General features: G+C 30.1%; 1 protein-coding gene across 6 annotated transcripts; it reads right to left on the reverse strand.

The window, feature by feature from the left end:
- Positions 1-1,393: 1,393 nt before the first annotated feature.
- On the reverse strand, positions 1,394-22,639 carry LOC131944625 (protein polybromo-1). 6 transcript variants are annotated; one of them, XM_059305328.1, is made up of 39 exons: positions 22,548-22,639; positions 20,741-20,861; positions 20,190-20,435; positions 19,841-20,014; positions 19,422-19,631; positions 18,996-19,163; positions 18,790-18,881; positions 18,387-18,629; positions 18,162-18,231; positions 17,907-18,005; positions 17,730-17,792; positions 16,420-16,497; positions 14,449-14,631; positions 14,154-14,285; positions 13,806-13,969; positions 13,515-13,641; positions 13,186-13,353; positions 12,933-13,070; positions 12,711-12,796; positions 12,231-12,273; positions 11,880-11,966; positions 11,383-11,598; positions 11,184-11,275; positions 10,944-11,079; positions 10,697-10,798; positions 10,244-10,318; positions 9,936-10,085; positions 9,681-9,762; positions 9,343-9,418; positions 8,821-8,993; positions 8,523-8,617; positions 8,120-8,191; positions 7,803-7,955; positions 7,559-7,684; positions 7,154-7,298; positions 6,558-6,644; positions 5,684-5,794; positions 4,004-4,103; positions 1,394-3,843 (listed from the first exon to the last, which is right to left on the reverse strand). In XM_059305328.1, exons 2-39 carry the CDS (start codon positions 20,840-20,842, stop codon positions 3,612-3,614), a joined length of 4,896 nt encoding a protein of 1,631 aa, XP_059161311.1. In that variant the 5' UTR covers positions 20,843-20,861; positions 22,548-22,639; the 3' UTR covers positions 1,394-3,611. The 6 variants fall into 6 exon arrangements, with proteins under 6 accessions (XP_059161311.1, XP_059161313.1, XP_059161310.1 ...); XM_059305330.1 differs by having other exon boundaries at positions 5,762-5,794; positions 18,387-18,632; XM_059305327.1 differs by having other exon boundaries at positions 18,387-18,632.
- Positions 22,640-22,896: the final 257 nt, after the last annotated feature.

Here is a 22,896-nt window from a genome sequence, read left to right on the forward strand (position 1 = left end):
GTGAAGAAATGTGTTAAAAAATGCTTGCCCAATGTAGTGGTGTTGGTGATGTGGTGTTGGTGGGAATACATGAAAGAAAACTGTTTGCTCAAAACCATTGGGTGCATTAACGTCAAATCTTAGTTGAATCACATTTCTGTTTAACCAGTCTTCAAACACAACATTAAAACAGACTTTGGCGTGATAGCTGTATATTATTGCCATTAGTTTAATAATGTAACTAATTCCCATAAACAAAAGAAAACGAAAGATTAAGAACTATTCGGAAAACTAATTCCCTGGTCAAGATAAGTTAGGATCCCAGGCCAGTGTACGTACTTGACTAGCATTAGTGAAAGTAAAGATGGCAGAGCATAGTGCTGACCACACCATACCTTTACATGCCGGATGTTTTGAGTAGTTCTGTAACAGTTTAGGAGAGTAGCCATTTAAAGACAAATGCATTTTTTTCAAAATAACATTCTCTAGATTAGCGTTTTTTCTTTGATACTTAAACTTAGTATCAAATTAAAGGTAAACATAGGTTTCAATAGGCTTGTGTCCATGAAATCATCTTTTACCATACATGCCCAAGACACATGATGCAGATGAAGAAGGGTTCATCTGCTTCAGATACCTCGGCAAATGAAGGGATAGTGTGGTCAGCACTATGCCCAGCCGCCTTTTGTTTACCCTAGCTGGAGTTAGGTACCCATCACAGCTGGGTGGACTCCGGGACATTCTACTGACTTGAACCCAGATTCTATACTTTCAGAATAGAAGTCTACCTCTCTACTGTGCATGAAATGCCATCGCATTATTGTTAATCTTTATTGTGTAAATAAAACAGCAGTTTAAATAAAAATACTGATTTAATACAATAATGAGAACCCAAAAGAAATAAACAAAGTTATTTTTATAAATAAAGATATTTAATGCCAAATAGAAATGAAAATGATTAAACACCATATTATGATACACATATATACTGCTATAAGTGTTACTTGCCATATGTAAGCTATAACGCCATAGACCAAAAGTACACTGAGTAACAAAGAATCACCAAGCAGAAGTATCAACAATTGGATATGACATGCAGAAACTGGTGAACACACCTATGATGATGCTGAGACATTCAGGTATCTATATATATATATATAATTCTCTTCGTGGAGACATAGAAAAAACCACGCAGCTTAGCCACCACCCTCATCCCCACCTGTTAGGTGAGCTGTGGTTCACCCCGAATGTTTACAATAGCAGATTAAAATAAGTGACCGCTATTAGGGCAGATAAATTAGTTTTTAAACTATTTGAAACTAAGGGGAGATAATTTCTGCTTGATATTTTCATTGTCATCTGTAAACAGCTGCTTTCACTGGGGGGTGGGGGGGGGGGGGGGGGGGGGGTGGTTAGTGTCAAATTCACAATTTATGAATTGTTGATAGGTAAAAAATTTCTTCAGTAGTTAGACCAGTAACACCTGATAAAAAATAATTTTAATGTAAAAATCAATCCTTCCTTCTAAGGACTATATATTAAGTTGCTACTAGCACAAATTATTTTACTATTATTTTTTAATACCAATCAATGCATTTGTGGTGTTCTAACTTTGGATTTTTGCTTAATTTCCTTAGATGATGAACAGATAATTACATTTAACATAAAAAAAGATCAGTATAAGTATAAACAATTATGCTTTCAACAAGCTGCATTAAACTTATACTTCATTTTTTTTAGACCAAAATGTATAGTAAATCATATCATAAAAATGCTATGACCTCCTTTAAACCATTAATCTTAGGGCTAACAAAAACAATAATACATCAAAACTTAATGAACTTATACAGACACCTTAATAAAATGAACTGCTGAGTTTTTCATTTAGTATGATAGTCTAGACTTTTTTATTTTTACTATCTTATTATCACTTAAGTAATAAGAAAACATTCAAATGAGCACGAGATTCAATCCTCAGCAAAAACTCAACACTTCACTAACTCAAAGCTCAATTGAATGAGTAAGCTGATCAAAATAAAAGAAACTTCTATTCCCAAAAAAAAAACTTTTCAGCAAGAAATGCTGGAGAAATAGGCAAACAAGAAATAAGAAAAGCACTTAATACTGAAACATATCTAAACAAAGGAAAGATAAGTTAAATAAATATTTACACCAATGACAACTTGATGAATGATATGAGCTTTGCTGCCTGCATTTGGTTTGATTTTTATTCCCATCATCTGTGACAGTCATCAAACACATTTTATATAACTGCTTACATGGGCTGGAAAAATACTGAAAAAACTTGACACCAAGAATTGAAATTTTAATAAAACCTTACACAATGCAAACTATCATTTTCCTGAGATCGATGAATAACTATAAATGACTTTTTGGACTTGCTATACTGGAACACTATATAGGAAATCAAGAATTTTTTCTCTAAAAATAAAAGTAGTTTATTTTTATAGCAGTTGGCTTTACTTAAAAAATAATAATCCACATTTAAGAAAATTGAGAGCTCAAGTGTTATTAGAAAAAGTGTAATTATTTAGTGGCTAGAAAAGGTACACTTGTAGTCACAGGGATATTCAACAGAAGTGATACAACATCAAGGGAAATGTTTGGTGACATTCATTAATTCAAGACATCAACAGAAAGTTTTCATAACAAATATAAATGCAGATATTGCCACACTAAATGGTCTAAATTCTTCAAAAGTATAGCTTGAACAGAAAATATATACCCTTTAACTCAAAGATAATATTCAAGCGGGATAAAACTTTATAGCATTCACAAAAGTGTTCACAAGAAATTCAGTTAACTGTTTGATGCAACCAAGTTGCTTTAAAACATGAATCCTATCTACAATAAAGTCAACACAATTAATTTTCTGTGTTTAAGTCATAGATTTGCGGGCAGAAGTAGCATCTCTTGATAAAATGTGGTATAATTCAGTCATTCAGAGAGGGATAGCACAAAAAACTAGAAAAGGTAAAGATAAAGAAAACAAAGTAGACAATATATCTGCAAAAAATAATAGTGCAGATACTTCAAATAAGCTTGGCTGAAATACCCAAACATGCAAAACAACAAATTTATGCTAATTTTTACCATTAATAGTGATACAAATGATTTTTAAAATTGTTTAAATTTCTTGCACAAAAAGTGATGAACACAATATAAAAAAGAATAAACCAATTCAAACTTTTTTGTATAGATTAATGACTCATCTTTTGTCAAATTGACTTTATTTTCAAATCAATAGCCAAAAATTATTTGAGAATCCTTCCCTTTTTAAATTAGTGTTATCATGCTCATATTGTAGCTCTATTTGGCTTTAGCAATCAATACGAATCCCACTAGTTGAATGGTTAAATGCATTACAATATAAAACTGCTAAATGTTGTGATAAAAAAGGAAAACAAATGTTTATAAAAAGCTGATGATTAAACCAACATTAATATGTGCAGCTTTATTTAAGTGTGTATTTATATATTTACAATGCACAGAGAAAAAAGAAAATATTTAACATTAGGAAGGGAATACATTTTTTGTACAACATTGCTAAATGAATTTAGATCTATCACTACGATTGTTTTAATGCCGGAAGTGAATTAGACAAAATTATTTTACAGATCATCAAATGGTACTGTTCGAGCAATATTTAGAGCATCCTTGAGCATGAAATCCCTGAGTGCCCACAATGCACTAGCAATGCTACCATGACAACCAGCTCCATGAGCTAGCCACTGACCAGGAAGATTAGATTCAGGCACAGCTGGTGTGTTTTCCTGAGTTGCCATCAGAGCCTTATCCCAATTAGAAATCATTGGATTATCTGACTTGAGATTTTCAATATACCTGTTTAAAATGGAATGATAATTTTTAATTGAATATAAATATAATTTAAAAGGAAATATTTTAGGGCATCAAACCAAGTTATCCAAATTTTTTAAAGATAGGTACATTAAAAAAAACCTTATATTTTACAGCAATCTGCATTGAAATAAAAATAAAAAACCTGATGTAAGTTTCTGAGTGCATTAACTTCTGGGTTCTTGGTGGCACAGATACAAACATTGGCGAGGGAGGGCACTGTTGTGGAACTGTAGTTTGACCCACTGAAATACAGATTTAGAACCTTGTCAACAAAAACAATAATACATTGATAACCTTGTTTTGTTTTAATTTTGAAAAAGTCACACCCATGGAATCATCATGCTAGATTTTAAATAACATTACCAATTCTATGTTTACATTGAGATTGCATAAAGTTTACATTTAGATTGCATATGGCGACCTCAAACAATTTTTGACAGAAAATACATATTGTGTTAACAATTTTTTTTAAAAATGCCCATTGAATCTGTTGACATGTCAAGGACAGACAGTCCAAGAACATGGCTCAAGCAAGAATTAACTAGTGATAGATAACAGAAACATTTGTTGGATGAAATGTTTTTCTTGCATGCTTGTAGCACAAGTTAACAGAAATAGCATTAAATTTGAACATTTCTCATTCAACTAACAAATTGTTTATGATCTTTGTCTTATATTGATACTAGACACTCATGTTATCAGAAACATATTGGTAAAGGCCCACGTGTTATCAAAAACATTGGCAATGGCCCATTTGACCATTTGTCATCAAAAATAAAAGTTGATTTAATTGGTAATTATTGTGTGGATGTTAAAGCACATAAAATCAATAACACGTCTGGAGAAACAAGCAGTAATAAATTCAAGCATATAATTATAATAGAAAGACATAATTTACTAATAAAATTAGTGTGATACACTGTTTTAGGAAATACTTTTATTGCACTCTTTAAAAAAGAAAAGAAATAAGTTGTGTAGTTTTAATGCAATAAAAAAAGAAATACTATTAGAGCAGTAAAATATAATTATAAAATTTTCATTTGTTAATTTAAATGATTCAGCAGATCATATAGATTTGTACTATTAATTAAAGCCCATTAATTGTTAACCATTAATTGTAAGAAGCGTTCAAATATACTAGTACATATTATTTAATAAACTAAATAAAAGTAATTTGCCCATGAATACTAGTTTGTCTTAATATATGGATAACTCAATGATGAATCAGAGATAGAAGAAACTTAACCATGCAGAAACCTAAATATTTTGAATGAAATATCATTTTGAAAAAGATTGTTACAAAAAATTCATTCTAACATGCATATGGATGACGAACATGTTTGCTATACACAAGCATAAACATCTTTAAAATGTACATTTATATAGATTCAAGAACATGTTACTTTGTAACCGTTTATTTTTTTTGTTGTATAGAATATCCATTAAGTTAAAAGGCTGGTATTGATAAATTATTAAAACAAGTGTTTAAATAACATTTTGCTAAAGCACTAAAATATTTCCTTTGTTAGTTTTTTTATACTACTAAGCAATTTATTTTTAAGTCTTTAGTGATTTATAAATTTTAGAAAAAATCACTGCATCTTTAGTATTAATGAATAGAAGACAAAAATATATAAGCATTCTGCTATGCTGTAAAGAGACCCAGGGATATTAGTATAGCATGAATATTAGCAGCCTAGCACCAATTAGTTTGAATTAGAGGTGCTCAGAGATACCATACCATGCTGGGTAATATTGTGGGTTAAAAAGTTTGGTTATATAGGGCTAGATGCAGTACAGAGAGTATAAGATGAAAGCTGACCCATGAGGTAAGGGTTATGCCCATTATATGGCATGGGAGGGTATCCTTGTGGTGAGTATGCGATCCCATTAGCCATACCCAGAGGCTGCATGGGACTTCCATTGTTTAAGCCTGAAACATTATTCATGCTATATTAACAGAATGCTGCAACAAAAATGCTGAAAATACGGAGTGCCATTAGAACATAAAAGCTATGTTAGTAACAACATAACAGATATTTTTGCTTGATAAATTAAAGGGTTCAATCCAATTTAGTTGTACGTTAAAAAATTATGTCATATAATTAGTTTAACTGTTTTTTTTACTATTACATGAAGCAAGACCATGGTAACATAAAAAATAATTAACATAATAACACAACAGAGTTACATTAAAATGCAAAAAACCTAGAAAAGCTTATTTTAAAAGGCAAAACAACAGCAAATATAAAACATGGGCAGTCTAAACAGCTAACTTATGGCTTTATGATTTATTTATTTTTAGCTTGATATTGTCACAATAGAATAGGAATATCCAAGAGATATATCTTTTAATTTAAGCCCACCCAGCTTTAGAAATTTCTTGAACCAGACCTAGGGTTGACACTAAGCTAAAAAAAAACAACTTATAATTATAATACACTGGACCTGTCATCTATAAATAGCACTAAATAATCAAACTGTTCATTTCCCATGAGCAGTACAATCATTGCTAGTCTATATCTGTTCAGTGTCAAAGCCTCAGATCACATCACCAACACAACCTTACTATCCCTTTTTTTAAAATTTCATTGTTCATGCAAGTCCTTTAAGTCTGAAACTCTTTGCATTTTTCTAAAGTTCTCACCTCTTAGCTTTACACTGTTAACTATCTATCAGTGAACTGAGTTTCTCACCTGTTGGGGTCACGTGACCCTGGATAAACCCGGTAAAGCCTATATTGTTAGCCTGTTGGTTGGAATGTGCAGGGGTGGCCGGAAAAGCTACAAAACAATAAGAAGTTTGGAAAAGAAAACTAAACAAAAAATGAAACAAACCTGATGGAAATAAAAAAGTAAGCAAACAAAATAAACAGTTACCAACAACAAAATAAAAATGTAATTATAAATAGAAACAACCATGCCCGAAGCATAAAAATGTAAACAAACTAAAGGCTAAAAAAACACTTAAGCAATACTTTAGGAAACACTTTTCATCGAATTTTATCTTAGCTTTGAGTCTCATCATTTGATTTTTAAAAAATAACAAGTGACATTTTGTTCTTAACAGCCTTTTGTTAAATGTGCATTTTTTTTCCTTAATTTAGCCAGAAAAACTCAAATTCAAGCTCAAATAAATATTAACTGACACATACAATCATTGCATTAGAATGAGTTAAAATGTATAAAAGAACTTATAAAATTATTTATTTAAAAAAGTTCTTTTATCCATGTGATAAAATGTGTTGAGCAAGTTTTGGACCAATAGACCAAACCCATAAAAAAATTCTTACTTCCAAAGTCTGACCAGGGACTCTGGGAGCGCATAGAATCATTCATTGTCTTATCTGCTTCAGGAAGCTTGGCATTGAATTCTTCTACAGCTTTACGCGCCCTTTCTTCAAACACATCTTTTTCTGCTTTACTTAGGGCTCTCCACTGAAGTCAAATAAATTAGTTCTCATTTAAAACTTTACTAAAAAAATACTTTCAGCAAAAATTATATTTAAAAAAAAAGAGTATTAGAACTGTTGCCATTTTTTCTACTAGAGTAATGATTGGTTGGCAGTATCATTTTATTAATGGCTTCAATATTTGCTAGGGTTGGTGGTATCACTGAGAATCTATGGAGAAACAGTTTTAACTAAATCCAGCCCTAAATCTAAAAAATGTATACATTATAATATAACATCAACAACCTTAGTGCCAACTATCTTGCTAATGTCTCCGAAAGAACAGCTGGGATTGTCCTGAGAGATTTGTTTTCGTATCTCCCCGGCAAATACAATATAACCACTTGGTTGTCTGCGAGGATTAATTGGTTTCTGCAAATTGAAAAATAATGCATGTGAATATAACTATTATCATAACAATTTAAAAAGCTTTAAGTTAGAGCAGTATAGTAAGTACAGGATGTTCAAGCATCTGATGTGTGGGACAAACCTTTTTGTGAGATTTGGTTGGTGCTGGGCTGGGGACATCCATGCTGACAGACATGCCATCATTGCTGGCATCAGGCTCTACTCCCAGTGAATCCTCTGTGTCAATGAACAGACTATCATCTGCACTTTGCTTCATAAGAAGTGGTGATGGCTCCTAGATATACAAATAACAGTTTTAATTTTCTGTACTTTGAATAATGATACTGTTTTGAAAACTGCATAAAATTGAGGACTATTGCTGATGATGCTTTATAAACAAGGCCCTAAAACAACACTGCACATATAAATTAGGCTGTACTAAATATTTTATTTTTTTACCTTTCCTAAGACTATTGTCTTCCTAAAGAAGTAGATTTCATCATCAACAACTTTGGGTGACAATGTATATTTCTGAAATAAATAAGTAAATACATTCAGTATAACACTAATAGATATTTATTAATAAAAAAATAATCCCATAAAATCTGAAGGAAATAATTTTTGTAAACCACTCTCAGTGACATGCACTAGAATGTGGGTATCTAATATCAACACTTAAGAATTACTGTAAAATTTTACAACTCTCAAAACAGCCCACTACAAAAACAAGATTAAGCTATGTAATTGAGGGTGGCAAGCTTTCACTATTTTTCTTATGGAAAATAAACTGAATTATCTTTAGCATAGCTCATTGATTTATTTATAGATTTCCAGCAGTTGAAATGAGAGATTTGAGCTTTACTTTTAGTATTTTCTGCCTCTTGATGGATTTATCAGCCTCCAGGTACTTTGATTCATTGATGTAAATATCATGCTCAGAAATTTCAGTTGGTCGACCTACAAGTACATCCAAAATAAATGAGGCAAATTCTCAACACAAAACAAAAATTATAGCATTGGAATAAATCTCAAAACAAAATTTCTAAGCAAATTTAAACTAATTCTAAGAAAAATTTCTCTCAACATCTGTAATACATGCTGATGTCAAGAAATCAAAACTAAAAGTAAAGAAGTGAAGCATATACAAATAAATAACTCACTAGAGCAATAATCCTTCATATGAAGAACACAACATTTTCCAACTATATTTTTGATGAGGGCACAATCTTCTAGAGAAGACTGGAAAACTTCTTTTTTATAGAAAAGTCGAGTAGGTGCATGCTCAACCTCAGAGGGACGCAGGAAAAACGAGTAATGAAAAAAAGCTTCTCCCCTGTTGATATTACACATTTGAATCAGAATTGCCAGTGAGAGTAAAAAAACACTTTATAATTGATATTTAACCTGCTGAATTAAAAAAATTACTATAACTGAATCCAAATTCATACAGCAGTGCAATTGACCACCAGATTAAAATTATAAATTTCAAAGAAATATCAAAATTTTACTTATAACTTAAATCACTTTTAATACTCTTATCAAAATTTTGTTCAAAGACAAAAATAGAATTTTCTTTTTTTAAAAAAAATGTTTGTTAATCTATTTTTATTATAACCATAGTTTGCATAATCTGTATTTAAAAATGCTTAAAGGAATAAAATTGAAATATCAAAGATATTTACAAATTATCCGTCCATATTTTATCAATCCTGGCAATGACAGGCTGCCCCCCTGGATTATTGATGTAAACACCATCTCCTGGAAATAAACAAGTTCTGGTTTATATTTTTTAAAAACAAACCATGATAACACTGGGAAAAAATATTTCAATACAGGTTAATTTATTCTTTTTAAAAAAGATCACATATATTTAAAAAATAATTCTATGACATACAATTCACTTTTATGTTTAAAATCATTTTTGTCATATATAAATATTAACATAAATAGAACAATTGACTGACAAAGTGATGAGAACTATAGCAGCTAGAGATGGATGATTTATGATTACTGCACTAACCTAATTTGAAACAACCCATGTCACACACATACTGGTCATAGTAAATATTTCCATCTTCATTTTCCACTTCTGAAGGAACAGACTAAAACAAAACAAAAGCATTTTATAGTTAGAATCCTATACAAACAAACATGTAGAAAAATATCTTTTTAAATATACATTTATAATGTTTAAAACTATTTGATAAACCATCTTAATTTATTAACATTAGCCAATTTAGCAACCTACAAAACAAATGTTTGAAACTAAAGCTACCTCTCTTTTTTTATCAATTATAGTGTCACTGTCATCTAAAGTACAATCACTGCTTGATTTGTCAGCAAACACAGATGCCACTCTCACTGGCATCAAGGGAATTTCACGAGGAACAAAATTGAGATTCTTGCTCACAGGAATATGCCAGTACTAAAACAAAAGAAAATTTAAACTTCATTTAAATCTATACCAATAAAAATCCTTAAGTTAATTGGTAAGTTAATTTTTATTTATATTCTTACACCATCAGCATAAGCTAAAATATAGAACAGTGTTACTCAATTTAATAGATACAATACAATCCTGACCTTTATTTTTTTGAAACACCGGTTTCGAACACTGTATCGTGATTCACAAACATAGACGTCTTTGTCTGGGATATTCTACAATTCCAAAATTTAAAGTCAATTGTTTCAAAAGTTATAAGTTCATAGCACAAAACATTTTAGAAATATAGAAACATTTACAATTAATATAAAATCTGTGTGATATTTTATTAGTCATTAAATATTTAAAATATTAAAGTCACACTTAAAACTTAAGTCTAATTATTGCTACTCATATAAGAAGATATAAACTCTGTATACAAGATTAATGTTGGAATGAAACAAAAACTTGCTTTTAAAGCTAAATGAATATTTAGTAAATGTTAAGTAGTAAGCTTCAACCTAAATTTGGGATGGTATTATAGTCAAAGAAATAGTCAACTTTTTACTTTTGCAGATTAGTTAAGCTTGTAAAATTTATAAAATGAATAGTACCTCAGGTTTACTTTTAAAGTAGTCCTTGACAAACATGACACAGCAGCGACCGACTATCTCAGAGAGAGGTGTTCCATGGCTTGTGTCACTCTTAAATACTTCCTGTGTGGTTTTTAAGATATAAAAAACATCAATCATCAAATGCATATGAGACAAAATGACAGAAGATTTTTTTTTTTTTTTGGAACATTTCTTTATTTAAATCTCTAGGCAGTTAGAACCGCCATTTAAAGTAGCATTTAAAAACCTTTTGTAAAAACTTTCGAGTTGCTAAGTGGTATGTTTCCTCTGGTCTGTAAAACCAATTGCCTTTGATGACTTTCTGCCCTGTGTTGTCTACACCAAAGCTTTCTATAGCCATGATATGAGGATCTGGAGTGTCCCTGTAAATCACATTATTTCATCACTTTACACAAATATCTTATAAAATACTTAGTTTTTAAAACTATGATGAAACCATGGTGATGAAAAAAACCATTCACCGTACCTTGAGTCAATGTAAACAAAATCTCCTTTAGCATAAATCTGACCCTTGTATTCACTTTCTTCATCAGTAGTAGCCCCTTCAGGATCCTGAGACTAATTGAAGGAAAAGATTTTTTCAAGTGTATTTAAACAAAGAAAATGAAAATTGAGTTGAAGAATTATTGTTAAATGATAGGATGAGAGCATTAGCTACAGCATACCTTTTCTTCCTCCATTTTTTCTTCAGAAACCTTCTTTTTTTCCTCATCTTCAAGCTTTTCCTGCTCTTGTTTTTCCTTCTGTTCCAACTCTAAAGCTAATGAAAGGTGGCGTTCTGTGTAACTAAGGGCAGGTGTTAAAAGCATTTCACCATTCTTACACAATTCATCCCTAGTCTTGATAAAGAAGATTTGCATCTCAACTGCATCTTCATACAACTGTAAGACAAATGATTAAAAGTTGTATTTCAGTATTAAATGTGTTGTTTTGTAAAATACAATATTAAAGGATGAGTATATTTTAAAACAAAAATTTCTAACATTCAGTATAAAATGCTTGTTTTATAAGAGAATATTAAAGCACGTGTATGTTTAAAAACAATAACTAACTTTTAAATTTAGTTTTACCTATATATATATATGACTATTTACATCTAACAAAAATTAGAACAAATACTCATTACTGATGTTGCTGAACTGTAAGTACCAAAATAAAATACCTGTGAATCAGTTCTGCTGTTCTTTCTTGCACGTTCAAAAACCTTAAACATGTCTTCCTGAAATCTGTCAACTCTTCTATACCGACCCTTAAAAATAAAATATAAAACATGGTTTTATTTAAGCCCTAAAAATGGAACTGAAAACCCCTTTTATATGTTTTCTTTGTTTTGTCTAATCATTCTTGGTTTGAATTATATAGGTTACAAATTTGAGCTTAAAAAAAATGTAAATTCAAACTGGCTTAATTTTTTAATCTCACCTCCTTAGTTTTTAGACTATTTTTTCAAAATATCTATAATTTAAAACAAATGCAAAAAATGTAAATTATCAAATTATGTTAAACTTCTCACCTTATCAAGATTTCTTTTGATCTGGTCAAAAGTTAATGGACGTCTGTCAGAAAATAAAAATCAAACAGAAATTAACAGGTAATACTATATATATCATATACCTGTGGCAAATTTTAAAGCAACAGCCAATAGAGAAAAATATCAAGGCCCCCTAAATGGGATGGATTAGACACACGTTAAGAAGAGAAAAAGAAAACATCGCAAAACATGCTATGGACTGGAATCCCCAGGGACAAAGGAAAGTGGGCCGGCCAAAGAAAACATGGAAAAGAACGGTTAAAGAAGAGGCGAAAACAGCTGGGCTCACATGGGCACAGATTAAGGGAGCAGCCCAAAACCGAGTCTGCTGGAAATGTGTAGTTGCACCCCTTTGTGGCCCCTGGTGATGATGACTATATATATATATATATATATATATATATATATATATATATAAATATATATATATGAAAAACAAATTATAAAATAAGTTAAACTTACTCAGCTAGTTCTCCACTTAATTGCAGACTTTTATCTTTTTCAATGAGTTCAGCAAAAGAATCTGTATAGCATCGTCCCTCATCATCCTTCCAAGGTAAAAAGAATTAGACTTTAGAGTGCTTTTTATTTTCAAACAAGTTTTTAAAAATTTCTATTATAGCAACTGCTCTGCTATTTTCATGTGATGTTAGCAAATATACTTTTGTTAAAAAAAAAACCAACCTCATGGCTAACTGTAGATATAAACAGATTTTTCATCAGCTCTTGAGTTAGTGCCTTAACATCTGGGACATTATTCATACAATCAGACATCAGCTCCAGTTTTTTCTGGAAACACACTCTCTGAAGAGCTAGGGCATCCTTTAAAGATGTTTAAAAGTTGTTTTTTTTTTAAATCATAAATATGCATTTTAATAAATAATTACAAATTTTTGTGAACAAAGTATGAAGAATTTTTATAAAAAGGGAGGCCTACTTTATAAATAACGGAGTCTGGCTCATTGTATTTGCAGGCATTGTCAAACATTTGAACAAAGTCAGCCACCATGTCTTCAACACTTTCATACTGCGATGACATCATCTTTTGCTGAATCCTCAACATATCAATAGGACGCTTGATGACCTCATAGTAGTCAGGGTAATCCTTTCAACCAAAACCATAGTTTAAGCCAAAAAATGTACACAATTATAAACTTGGATTTTTTTTTAAATGTGTTGTATTTGTTGGCTATTGTTTAATTGTTTTATAAAATATTCAAATAACAAGTCTAATGTTCAACTAAATGTCTTTTTGTAACTCCTTACATTTTTATTGGGAAGTTTAATAAATGGAGAAGATAAAGCACGCCCGGCCCTGTCTTGATAATCTCTTACACTTTCATACAGTTCCTGAAGTTTTTCTGATAGTGGGTTGCATTCAGAGAACTTGGAGCTAAACAATACAAAAAATTATTATTCGATTGCTTTTACTATCTCAAATTTGCATTAGGTAAAACTAACAGTAAATAAGAATAGTAGGATGAAGAATAATATTCATGTAGGTTCCTATGTTATATCAGGATCAGGGAAATAATAAATATGATGCTGTTCACTTACCGTCTGCCACTGCCTGTTTTTGCTGCCAACTGTTTCCATTTTGTTCTCAATGCCCTATCCAATGTGTTAGCATCTTGATATACCTGTGATCCTTCCTCATTGTAATGTCTAGCATTGTTGAACATAAGCTCAAAATCTGACAATAGTGTCTGTTCATTGGGGTACTTTAGGTAAAGCAAGAAAGGTAAAATATAAGATTTGATAAGTATATTTTGTATTAATCATTAGCTGGTTAAGTTTAGTATAAGAATTTTTAAGTGAAGAAGATTACAAAAACTGATGTCTTTTTTGAGAAGCTGAATGTTCAAAACTAATGTTAAGTTGAAAATTTTAAAGTAACAAACAAACCTTATCTGCTTTAAGTTTTGAGTCAATCATTGTCAAATCTATTGGCTCCATGATCACTTGATAATAGTCTGGGTAATCTTTACGAGATGGGAGAACCATAAAAATTGGTCGCAAAAGACGGCCATTTACATCCTGGGAAAAAGTTAAATAAAGAAATACATTTTTGTTCAATTAGTGATTTTAAAAAAGCCGCTCTTTTAGCCTTTTAATAATGAATATTTTGATTGGTGAATTACTATTAAACTTTTATGGGAACATTTATTTGATTCAGAGCGCAACAAGTATCAAATCTTACACTGTAATCATAAACTGTTGAGAAAAGTGTTTTCAGTCTTTTCTTTAAGTTGTCATCTGTTCCTCGCTTGTGTGACTTCTTTTTGTCGCTATCTGGTGTGCTATTGATAGCAAGACTTGACTTACGGCCTCTGCCACGCCCAACTGTTGTGGGTGTCTCCAATGTTAAATCCTCATCATCTTTCTGCAACACCAAAGTCTGGATCATTATTAACATCACACACTCAAATATAATTAATGCCTTAAACCAGTTCAGAATATTCAAAATATTTAGAATAGTAACATTTAAAAGAACTAATTTCATAGCTGAACCATAAACATATGAAATTTTTTTAGATATTAAAATAAGATTGATAAAGCAAAAAATATCATATGAAGTACAATAAATCCTGAAAATAATAGCTTTAAAATTAATCTTAATAGTGTTTTAGCTAAGCAGTACTAATTAACAAATAAATTATTTTTAAGAAGCTGTGTATAATGTTATGTAAAAAGCAAATATATCCATAGCAAGATGAATATATTTGGTCATGTAGGACATCTACATTTTGATTGTCACTCAGATTTATTTCATGCAAAATTATATTCAACCTTTTAGTTGCTTAATAAACAATTTTTATCACATAATTTTGCTTTTGCAAATGACAGTCATGTTAATTCTATCAATGATCTGTAAATTGAAAATTATTTTTTTTCTTAGCTTATCTATATTCACAAATTAAAAATTGACTGTACATACAGCAATGTATTTGACCTTACTGATTTGACACTTGAAAAATCATTTTTACTTTATTTACAATATACAACAGAATATGAAATTAATTTTTTAAAGTACAAAGAGGTGCATCTTATAAGAAAGTTTGACATAGTTTTTAGAACTACACAGATAACTAAGATTTTTATATCCCAAGTTTTACATTGTATGTTTAAATACATTTTTCAATTAGGTGTTTTATTCTCATAGAAAATTGTTTTTTAATTATGAGGTTTATCAATGCACATTTTCTATTAACCTGAACTGGAAATAATGGTTAATTATACAAAACTAAAATGATCTCTTTTCAACAAATAATTTTATAAAAACTTAGTGAAAATAAAACAAAAGTTATAAAATTAATTTTTAGTTTCTTTTGCAATGCAAATTTAATATTATAAAGGGGCACACACTTTCAAAAAACCCTGACATTTAGTTACTGTATGTTTAGATGGTTAAGGCCTGTTAGTTTGTTAATATCTAAAACAACATACCAACTACACTGATGAAAGAAAGCAAATATAAAGCAGAAGATGCAGACAATGTTTAAATTGGAAATTTGGTACATGACTGACAACTGTACTCTTCAACTTGTACTTTACACTTGTATTCAAAATATAAGCCTACTATTTGATTCAAAAGAAAATAAATATTACTTTGAAAAGGACTGCTTTACTATTGTATCCAAAATTATCAATGAGACTACCACTTAATAAAAAATAATTCAATAAATGAGTGGGACACTGTAGATGCAAAAATTTTGCAAAAATCAAACTATGGCGAAACAAATTTATACAGGCAAAAATATTTCAATACAGATGGTAACTAACCCTTTAAATTTTAATTAAAGGCATGAAAGAAAATAACATTCTAATCTTTCACAGAGCATCTGAAGACAAACAATTCTGTGTTGTAAAAGTCAAATCCATAAAGTTTAATACTATAGGATTTATTTTTATTTGGCTGATTAAAAATGTTTGCTATTATTTTTAATTAAAAAATCCACTGATTCTGCTGTTTCTAAACTATTTATTAAAAGCTTAGTTATGAAAGAAAAAGTTAATATTCTTGATTAACTTTCTGAATTTTTGTTGATGTTGGCTCATGCTTACAACAGTATACAAAAACAAAGCAGCCAATGAGAAAAAGCATCCATCTAGTGCACAGTTTAATATAAAAAATGGCTGGGGCAAAGGATTGGGTAGGTAGGTAACTCACCCCTGTTATACTATTCTCTGCTTCTTCATCTTCCTCTTCAACATTAACCATATTTGCCATTTCTTCAATAAATTCTTCCTGAGTACCAAGAAGACAATCAGAGACCATCTTTTGACAATGTTATTTAAGTTCTGCTTACTTTTGTAGAAAAAAAGTAGCTAGAAGTAATACTATAATTATATGTTTAGTACTTAAAATATGGGTGAAAATTATATTGCAGCTACCTACAATGCTATGCTGTTATCTTTTGTAAAAATAAACTAAGCAAACTAAATTTTTAAAATTCAATTTCAAGGTAATATGTTGATCTGGTCAATATTTATGGATCTAAAGCTTATATAAATCAGTCATTCTTTTCAGGCAATCATTTTAATGGAAAACAGCCACTGATGGTTTGAAAATATGATACAAATAATTATATCTATGGCACTTTATGCATCTCACATTAAGTGTTTATTTATTTTTTAGTTTAAGCACCTTCACATATATTCTGTTTTGAAGAAGTTATTTTTAAAGACTATTTTGTATTAATACAAACATGGGTTTTTGGTTTAAAAAATACTAAGGTGATATCAAACTATGCAAGAACAAAGCTGATTGCAACCAAACAAATAAGAGATAAAATGTGCAATGATATTCCTCTACTTATTATTAACATATAATTTATCTTTGTTTTTTCTGTCTTGCCTCATTGGTTTTTACATGTCATTTCATATCTATTAACTCAGAAATGACTTAAGTGTGAATTGCATTGATAAATATAATATATTTATTGAGCTTATCGATATGTGAAGATGTATGGTCAAATACTGTAAGGTTTATGAAAATTGTACAAACAAAACCTCTAGGTCTTAAAAAATACTTTTATAATGATGGTACAATCTAAATTGTAATGTCTACCTGTATATTCAATAGTATCCTATTAGTTCAAATATTTTCCATTATAAAACAATGATATAACCCTCTTTAAAAAAATTAAACCGAATATGACATCTTAATCTGTCAATTATCAACATTTATTGCTGCTATCCTTCCCCATCGTGATTTGTACTAAATGTTTTTTGACTTAGGTGTAGGTATTTGAGGTACGTATAGCTGAAAGTTTGGTACACTGTTGGTGTGAATGAGTGGAATTTAGTGGTGAATGAGGTGATGCAGCTATTAAAGAGGTTTTTTTATGTTATTAAGAAATACAAACTAAAATGTCTTGCAATCATCCAATTGTAATTAAAGTAAAAATATAACAATGCAATAAAGGCATTTTTTTTTTTGGCTTTTAGGCACAAAATAAAAATAAATAAATAAATTACCATCAACTCTGGTTCTAATTCCTTGCATTTCTCAATCATCACCCTTTTAAGTTTAACAGCAAACTGTTAAGAGATAATTTTAAAGTAATGAATTAAAACTGTGACACATATTTTCTTTAAAATCTTTTGTAGATTTTATCAGCCTTTTTTTTTAATGTAGAAGTCATATATACTAACTTTATGAATCTGTGACTCATCCTGGTTATATTTCTTTGCATTCTCAAACATGAGATTAAAATCATGAGCCAAATCTAGAACAGTTTCATACATGTTCATCTGAAAGAAAATATCACAAATTTGATGGAAGATTACATTTTTCCTATTTGGTTTTAAATTTTGAATTTTTTTACAAGAGAATGTTTAAATACGTAAAAGAAAAGAGTGAAAAGATACAATTAATGCATAATTAATAAGAGGGTGGATAAATCATACCTCGATTTTGTATCGAATTTTTTGTAATGACATTGGTTTCTTTATTTCCTTATAGTAATCTGGATAAAATCTAGAAAAACATCAAATGTGTTCATGAGCAAGTTAAATTATTGAAATCTTGATTAACTACATGATCCAAATAAAGCTAAGATGAAAAAAAATGAGTGAGGTTAGAAAGCTTTCAGCAGGAGATCAGAGTATGATTCAATAGTAAGAAAAACTCACTTTTTGCTAGGAAGTTTAATGAATGGATCAGACAGTGTTTCCCCATTTGAATCTGTGTAGCTTTTTATATGGTTATAGAGTATCCACTGAGGGTCATCCTCTACTAGGTCATTACTACCACCTTCTGCTTCTGAATCAATTTCAAACTGACTGGAAGAAGCAGTCTCATCTTCCTCTTCTGAGGGGTATTTCAATGCTGCACATATGGCAGACATTTTCTGAATCACACATCGATCCTTAGTTCTGCTAAAGAATTACAAATTCAGTAAGTATCAAATACATGTAGAAATCAGTTTATTAATGGTTACATTTCTATTGTAATAAATCTAAACAGCAACCGCCAAATTCAATACATTGATTTGCAATAGTCATTTGCAATAAAAAAAAATAAAAGTAGACATACCTCAATCTCTCACTTGATTTGACATGACCAGATTTTTTATACTCCAGTTCTCTCTTCCTTTCAGTAATCACCCGTTTTAGTGTAACAGCATCCTAAAGAAAGATATAATAAATGTTTAACTTAAACACAATAATAATACTATTTTTACAGCATATAGCTCCAAACTTTGAATTGACTATATTTTATTATAAATTTACTAAATTTACCCTGTATATTAATGATTTTGGCTCATTAAAAGCTTTTGCATTTTTGACCATCAACAAAAGATCCTTTTCTAAAGCATCCAAACTGGTATATTTCATTTCTTGAATTTTTGTAGCAATGATTTTCAGATCAATGGGTTGCTTGATAACTTCATAATACTGTGGATATTTCTGTTGAAAAGTTAGAATACAATGGTTATTTTTAATACACTTCATTATATTACTAAATGTTTAAAGCTTTAAAAAATCAGTTTACAGTCTCATGCAAAAAAAAAATGATTAAAAATACTGATGTAGGCAAAAATTGCCAATTTAACCATTACAAATTTCTAGAAATAAATTCAAATTAGAAATACATTTATCAAGCCTCATAAAAAAAGTCAAAATATAGTTTTAAGAATTATGATATTAAAAAAAATATTTGCATACTGATCTCTGTGGTAGCAATTGAAATGCCTGACTAATATCTCTATCACCATCTTTGGTTGTTACGATGGCAGCAAAGAGTTGTTCAAGGTCATCAGCAAGCTCATCAGACATACTGAGGGTTCTTTCTCTGTATTTACTAGCACTGCTCACGTTTCTGGTATCCTCTTCTACTGCATCGTCTTCATCTTCATCATCCTCATCGTCATCACACTTAAGTAAAGTAAAACAATATTAAAATTAACTATCACTGCAAATTTCAGAAGCAAATATATGAATACATTTTAATAACTGTGTTCATGAATATGACAAAACACATTTTGTATGTAAATTACACAAATACTTATTCTTGCTACTTGATAAAAAAATCTTCTTAACTCTAACATTAAACATTATGTGAAAACTATACATTTTTCACTAACCTCTTCACTAGCATCATCCTGTACTATTTCAGAGACCTCCTTTGCTGCAGATCCCTTTCTTGGCAGTCTTTCTGTTTTGTCTCCAGTTCCAAACACAGCCTCAACCAAATCTGCTCTTGTTTCTTCATATAATTCTAAAAGATCACATGCATCTTTGTATTCCTGAGAAGTTTTCTGAGAACAAAAATCAAATACTTTTATCTGTATATAAATTAGAAACTAAACAGTAATAAGAAAAAACTAGTAAGTTAGCATAACAAATTTACAACATGAAAATAAGTCTAATACAATTCAGTTGAATACATGAAAAAGCTTTTAAAAAGCTCTTAAAAGCTAAACTATTATGTACCTTGTAGTAAGCTTTTGCATTATTGATCATTAGCAAAACGTCAGCACTAAGTTGATCTACATAGTCATAGCTGTCTGTTTTGACTTTTTGCTGAATTTTCAAAAGATCTATTGGGGTGCTAACAACATCATAGTAATCAGCTGCTGTTCTACGCTTTGGAACCCGTATAAATGCTTCACACAAAAGCCTTCCATCTTCAGATTTGTGATTGCGTATTGTATCATACAGCTCATGAATTATATCATGCTGATTTTGAAAAAAAAAAAGATTATTACGTTAGGTTTAAAGTGAGTTTTTAAAAACAAATTTGAACGTAACTATTTAAAGTATGAGAGATAACAACCAAGTAAAATAACATGAACTTTTAAACTTTGATAAAACTGCAAAAAGACTATTATTGGAATACAATAAATTACACATTTTGACCTTATCAGCAATAATTGAACAAATATTTTTTTAAAAAAAAAAATTGTACGCAAAAGCAAATATATACTATTTATCAGGACATTAAATCTGAACAATTAATTGTACTGTAAGAGATGTTTACTTACAGGGTCATAGTTTAAAACTTTTCTCTTTCTTTTCACTTGTGATGGACCTGGGGACTCTTCCCGGTCATCTTTAGTTTCAGTTCTCTGACGCTTGCGGGGCATTTTACATCAATAATAAAACCTGAACCAAAAAGTTCAATTTATTATGAAAGATGAAATCTAAGTATATTTTACTTTGGAAAAGATAAAATTTTAAACATTTCCACGAAGTAAACATTTTAACTTTTAATACTTTCAAATATGATGGGTTTAATCAGGAAATACAATATGAATGAAGACAGTACTAAGATTACTACTAATAAAGGGGGATTGTTAAATTCATTATTTGTAAAGTTTACTATGCTAGTTTTGATAAACAGCTTAATTTTAGTAGTTTTAGCTCAAATTTCTTTTAAAAAAAACTCTTACAATTTTGGCGGTTACAACATTATTGGTTTAACTATCGTTAATGCTATATTAATCTTAAACTATTTAGGAATTTTTGTTTGCTCTGCCAGCTTCAGCTCACAGGATCCTGACTTACTATGTACTAGTGGTGTTAGAGAGTCAACAGTGTATGTTAGTGAATTTATCGTATTTTCATCCATATTTTATTACTGAAAATGTATCTAAATATTCCTAGAATATTATGTTCTTTTTAAAAGGGTAAATAATTCAATTTAAAATATAGTGAGTCTGGCTACGATTATCAAAAACAATATTTTTTTGCAAAATAACTAAAATTCAATTTCTAGTTTCTGTTTTCTGTCTAGTATTAAAGAACCATAACATGTTGCTGCAATGATCACCTGCCCACATTTTTTGAAAAACTCATTTCAGTCTATTTCTAGAAGTAGGCCTCTATATTTAAAATTCAAGGCCTAAGCATTTTTAAAAATCAACAAAATTGATATTAATACTATGAAAAATCATAGGCGGTGGTAATAATATGGTGATGTTTAAAGGCAATATATCAGGAGGCTTTGGTATTCTAAACAAAAGAAAGAAATTGATATATCTTCCGCATGTCAAGCAACGGAAAAATAGTAATTTAAAACTTAAAACAATACAAACAAAACATCAAAATTCATTGTAAATGGGGTGTAGTATAATTTTTGCAGACATATTTGCATTTTATCCCCACCCAGCATAAGTATCAGATGGAGGTAAGATGCAACACAAAAATTATGTCACTGACCAGCGGTTTTCACACCCTTCTCAGATTTCTCCCAATTTTATTATGCACAATGGAGAAAAACTACGATTTGCCATCGCGGCGATGTTTTCGATGGTACTGCGCATGCGTGTGTTTACAACCTCAGAACCCTAATACCAACCCTAACCCTATCACTAAACCTATCCCCAACCCTATCCCTAATTCTAGCCCTAACTAAGTGGAGATGTTGGGGAGAAAAATCTTCTTCCGAGTAGTCACTTCGTTTTATTTACTCTACAGTCTACACTCTACTGCCTCACCATCTCGCAATTTAGTTACCAACACTCTTTATGATGGACACCCCTTATTTAGTGACTATTCACTAGAATATTGAATATAGATCTAGAATAGTAGGCTAAACCTAGATTTCTCTAGATCTAGTCTAGAAATCTTCAACTTTTTTCAGGATTTTTTCACTTCCATCTCACTTCTCACAGACAAAAGCTGAAAATGAAAAGCTGGAGTAGATCTAAATTTACTAAATTATGAAAGCCTCAATCAAATATTTTTAAAATTTTGGCATCATAAATAAATTAAAACAAATAACTAGATATAGAGTCTAGATAATGTATCAATTAAATTATTAACTATTCATTATTTTCTAAATATTACTCGTGTAAAAATGAAACGGGAAAAAATGAAGCATGAAATAGCGTCTCTTGTGAAATTGTTTTAAACACAGTAGTCCGCCATGATTAGACCTAAAGGGTGTTCTAAATACCGTCATGCAGTTGTCCTGAAAACATTACAGTATTACAGTACTTTAGGCAAAAGGCTTAGGACTTTAGACCTAGATTATTGTATTATTTAATTATAATTCTATCTTAGTATCCATAATCTATACTACACGCACGTATGCTGATGTGGGCAGCTTTCAGTCATTTAGAATTTAGACCGAGTCTGAAATGTTTTTTTTTAGCCAAAGTCTACAGTGACTACAGTTAAGGTTTAAAATTATTTT

This window comes from Physella acuta, unplaced genomic scaffold, assembly GCF_028476545.2.
Source record: "Physella acuta isolate Inbredline_101_S28 unplaced genomic scaffold, ASM2847654v3 ptg000502l, whole genome shotgun sequence".
Taxonomy (NCBI): Eukaryota; Metazoa; Mollusca; class Gastropoda; family Physidae; genus Physella; species Physella acuta.

What these genes read in the sequence shown, in the direction of transcription:
- LOC131944625 (XM_059305327.1), bottom strand. Translation starts at nt 20,842, where the DNA reads ATGCCCCGCAAGCGTCAGAGAACTGAAACTAAAGATGACCGGGAAGAG. An exon ending in AAATCAAGTGAGAGATTGAG is followed by an intron (nt 18,633 to 18,789) that starts GTATGTCTACTT and finishes GTAATTCTTTAG; the next exon opens with CAGAACTAAGGATCGATGTG. An exon ending in TCCCTGGTCAGACTTTGGAA is followed by an intron (nt 6,645 to 7,153) that starts GTAAGAATTTTT and finishes ATTGTTTTGTAG; the next exon opens with CTTTTCCGGCCACCCCTGCA.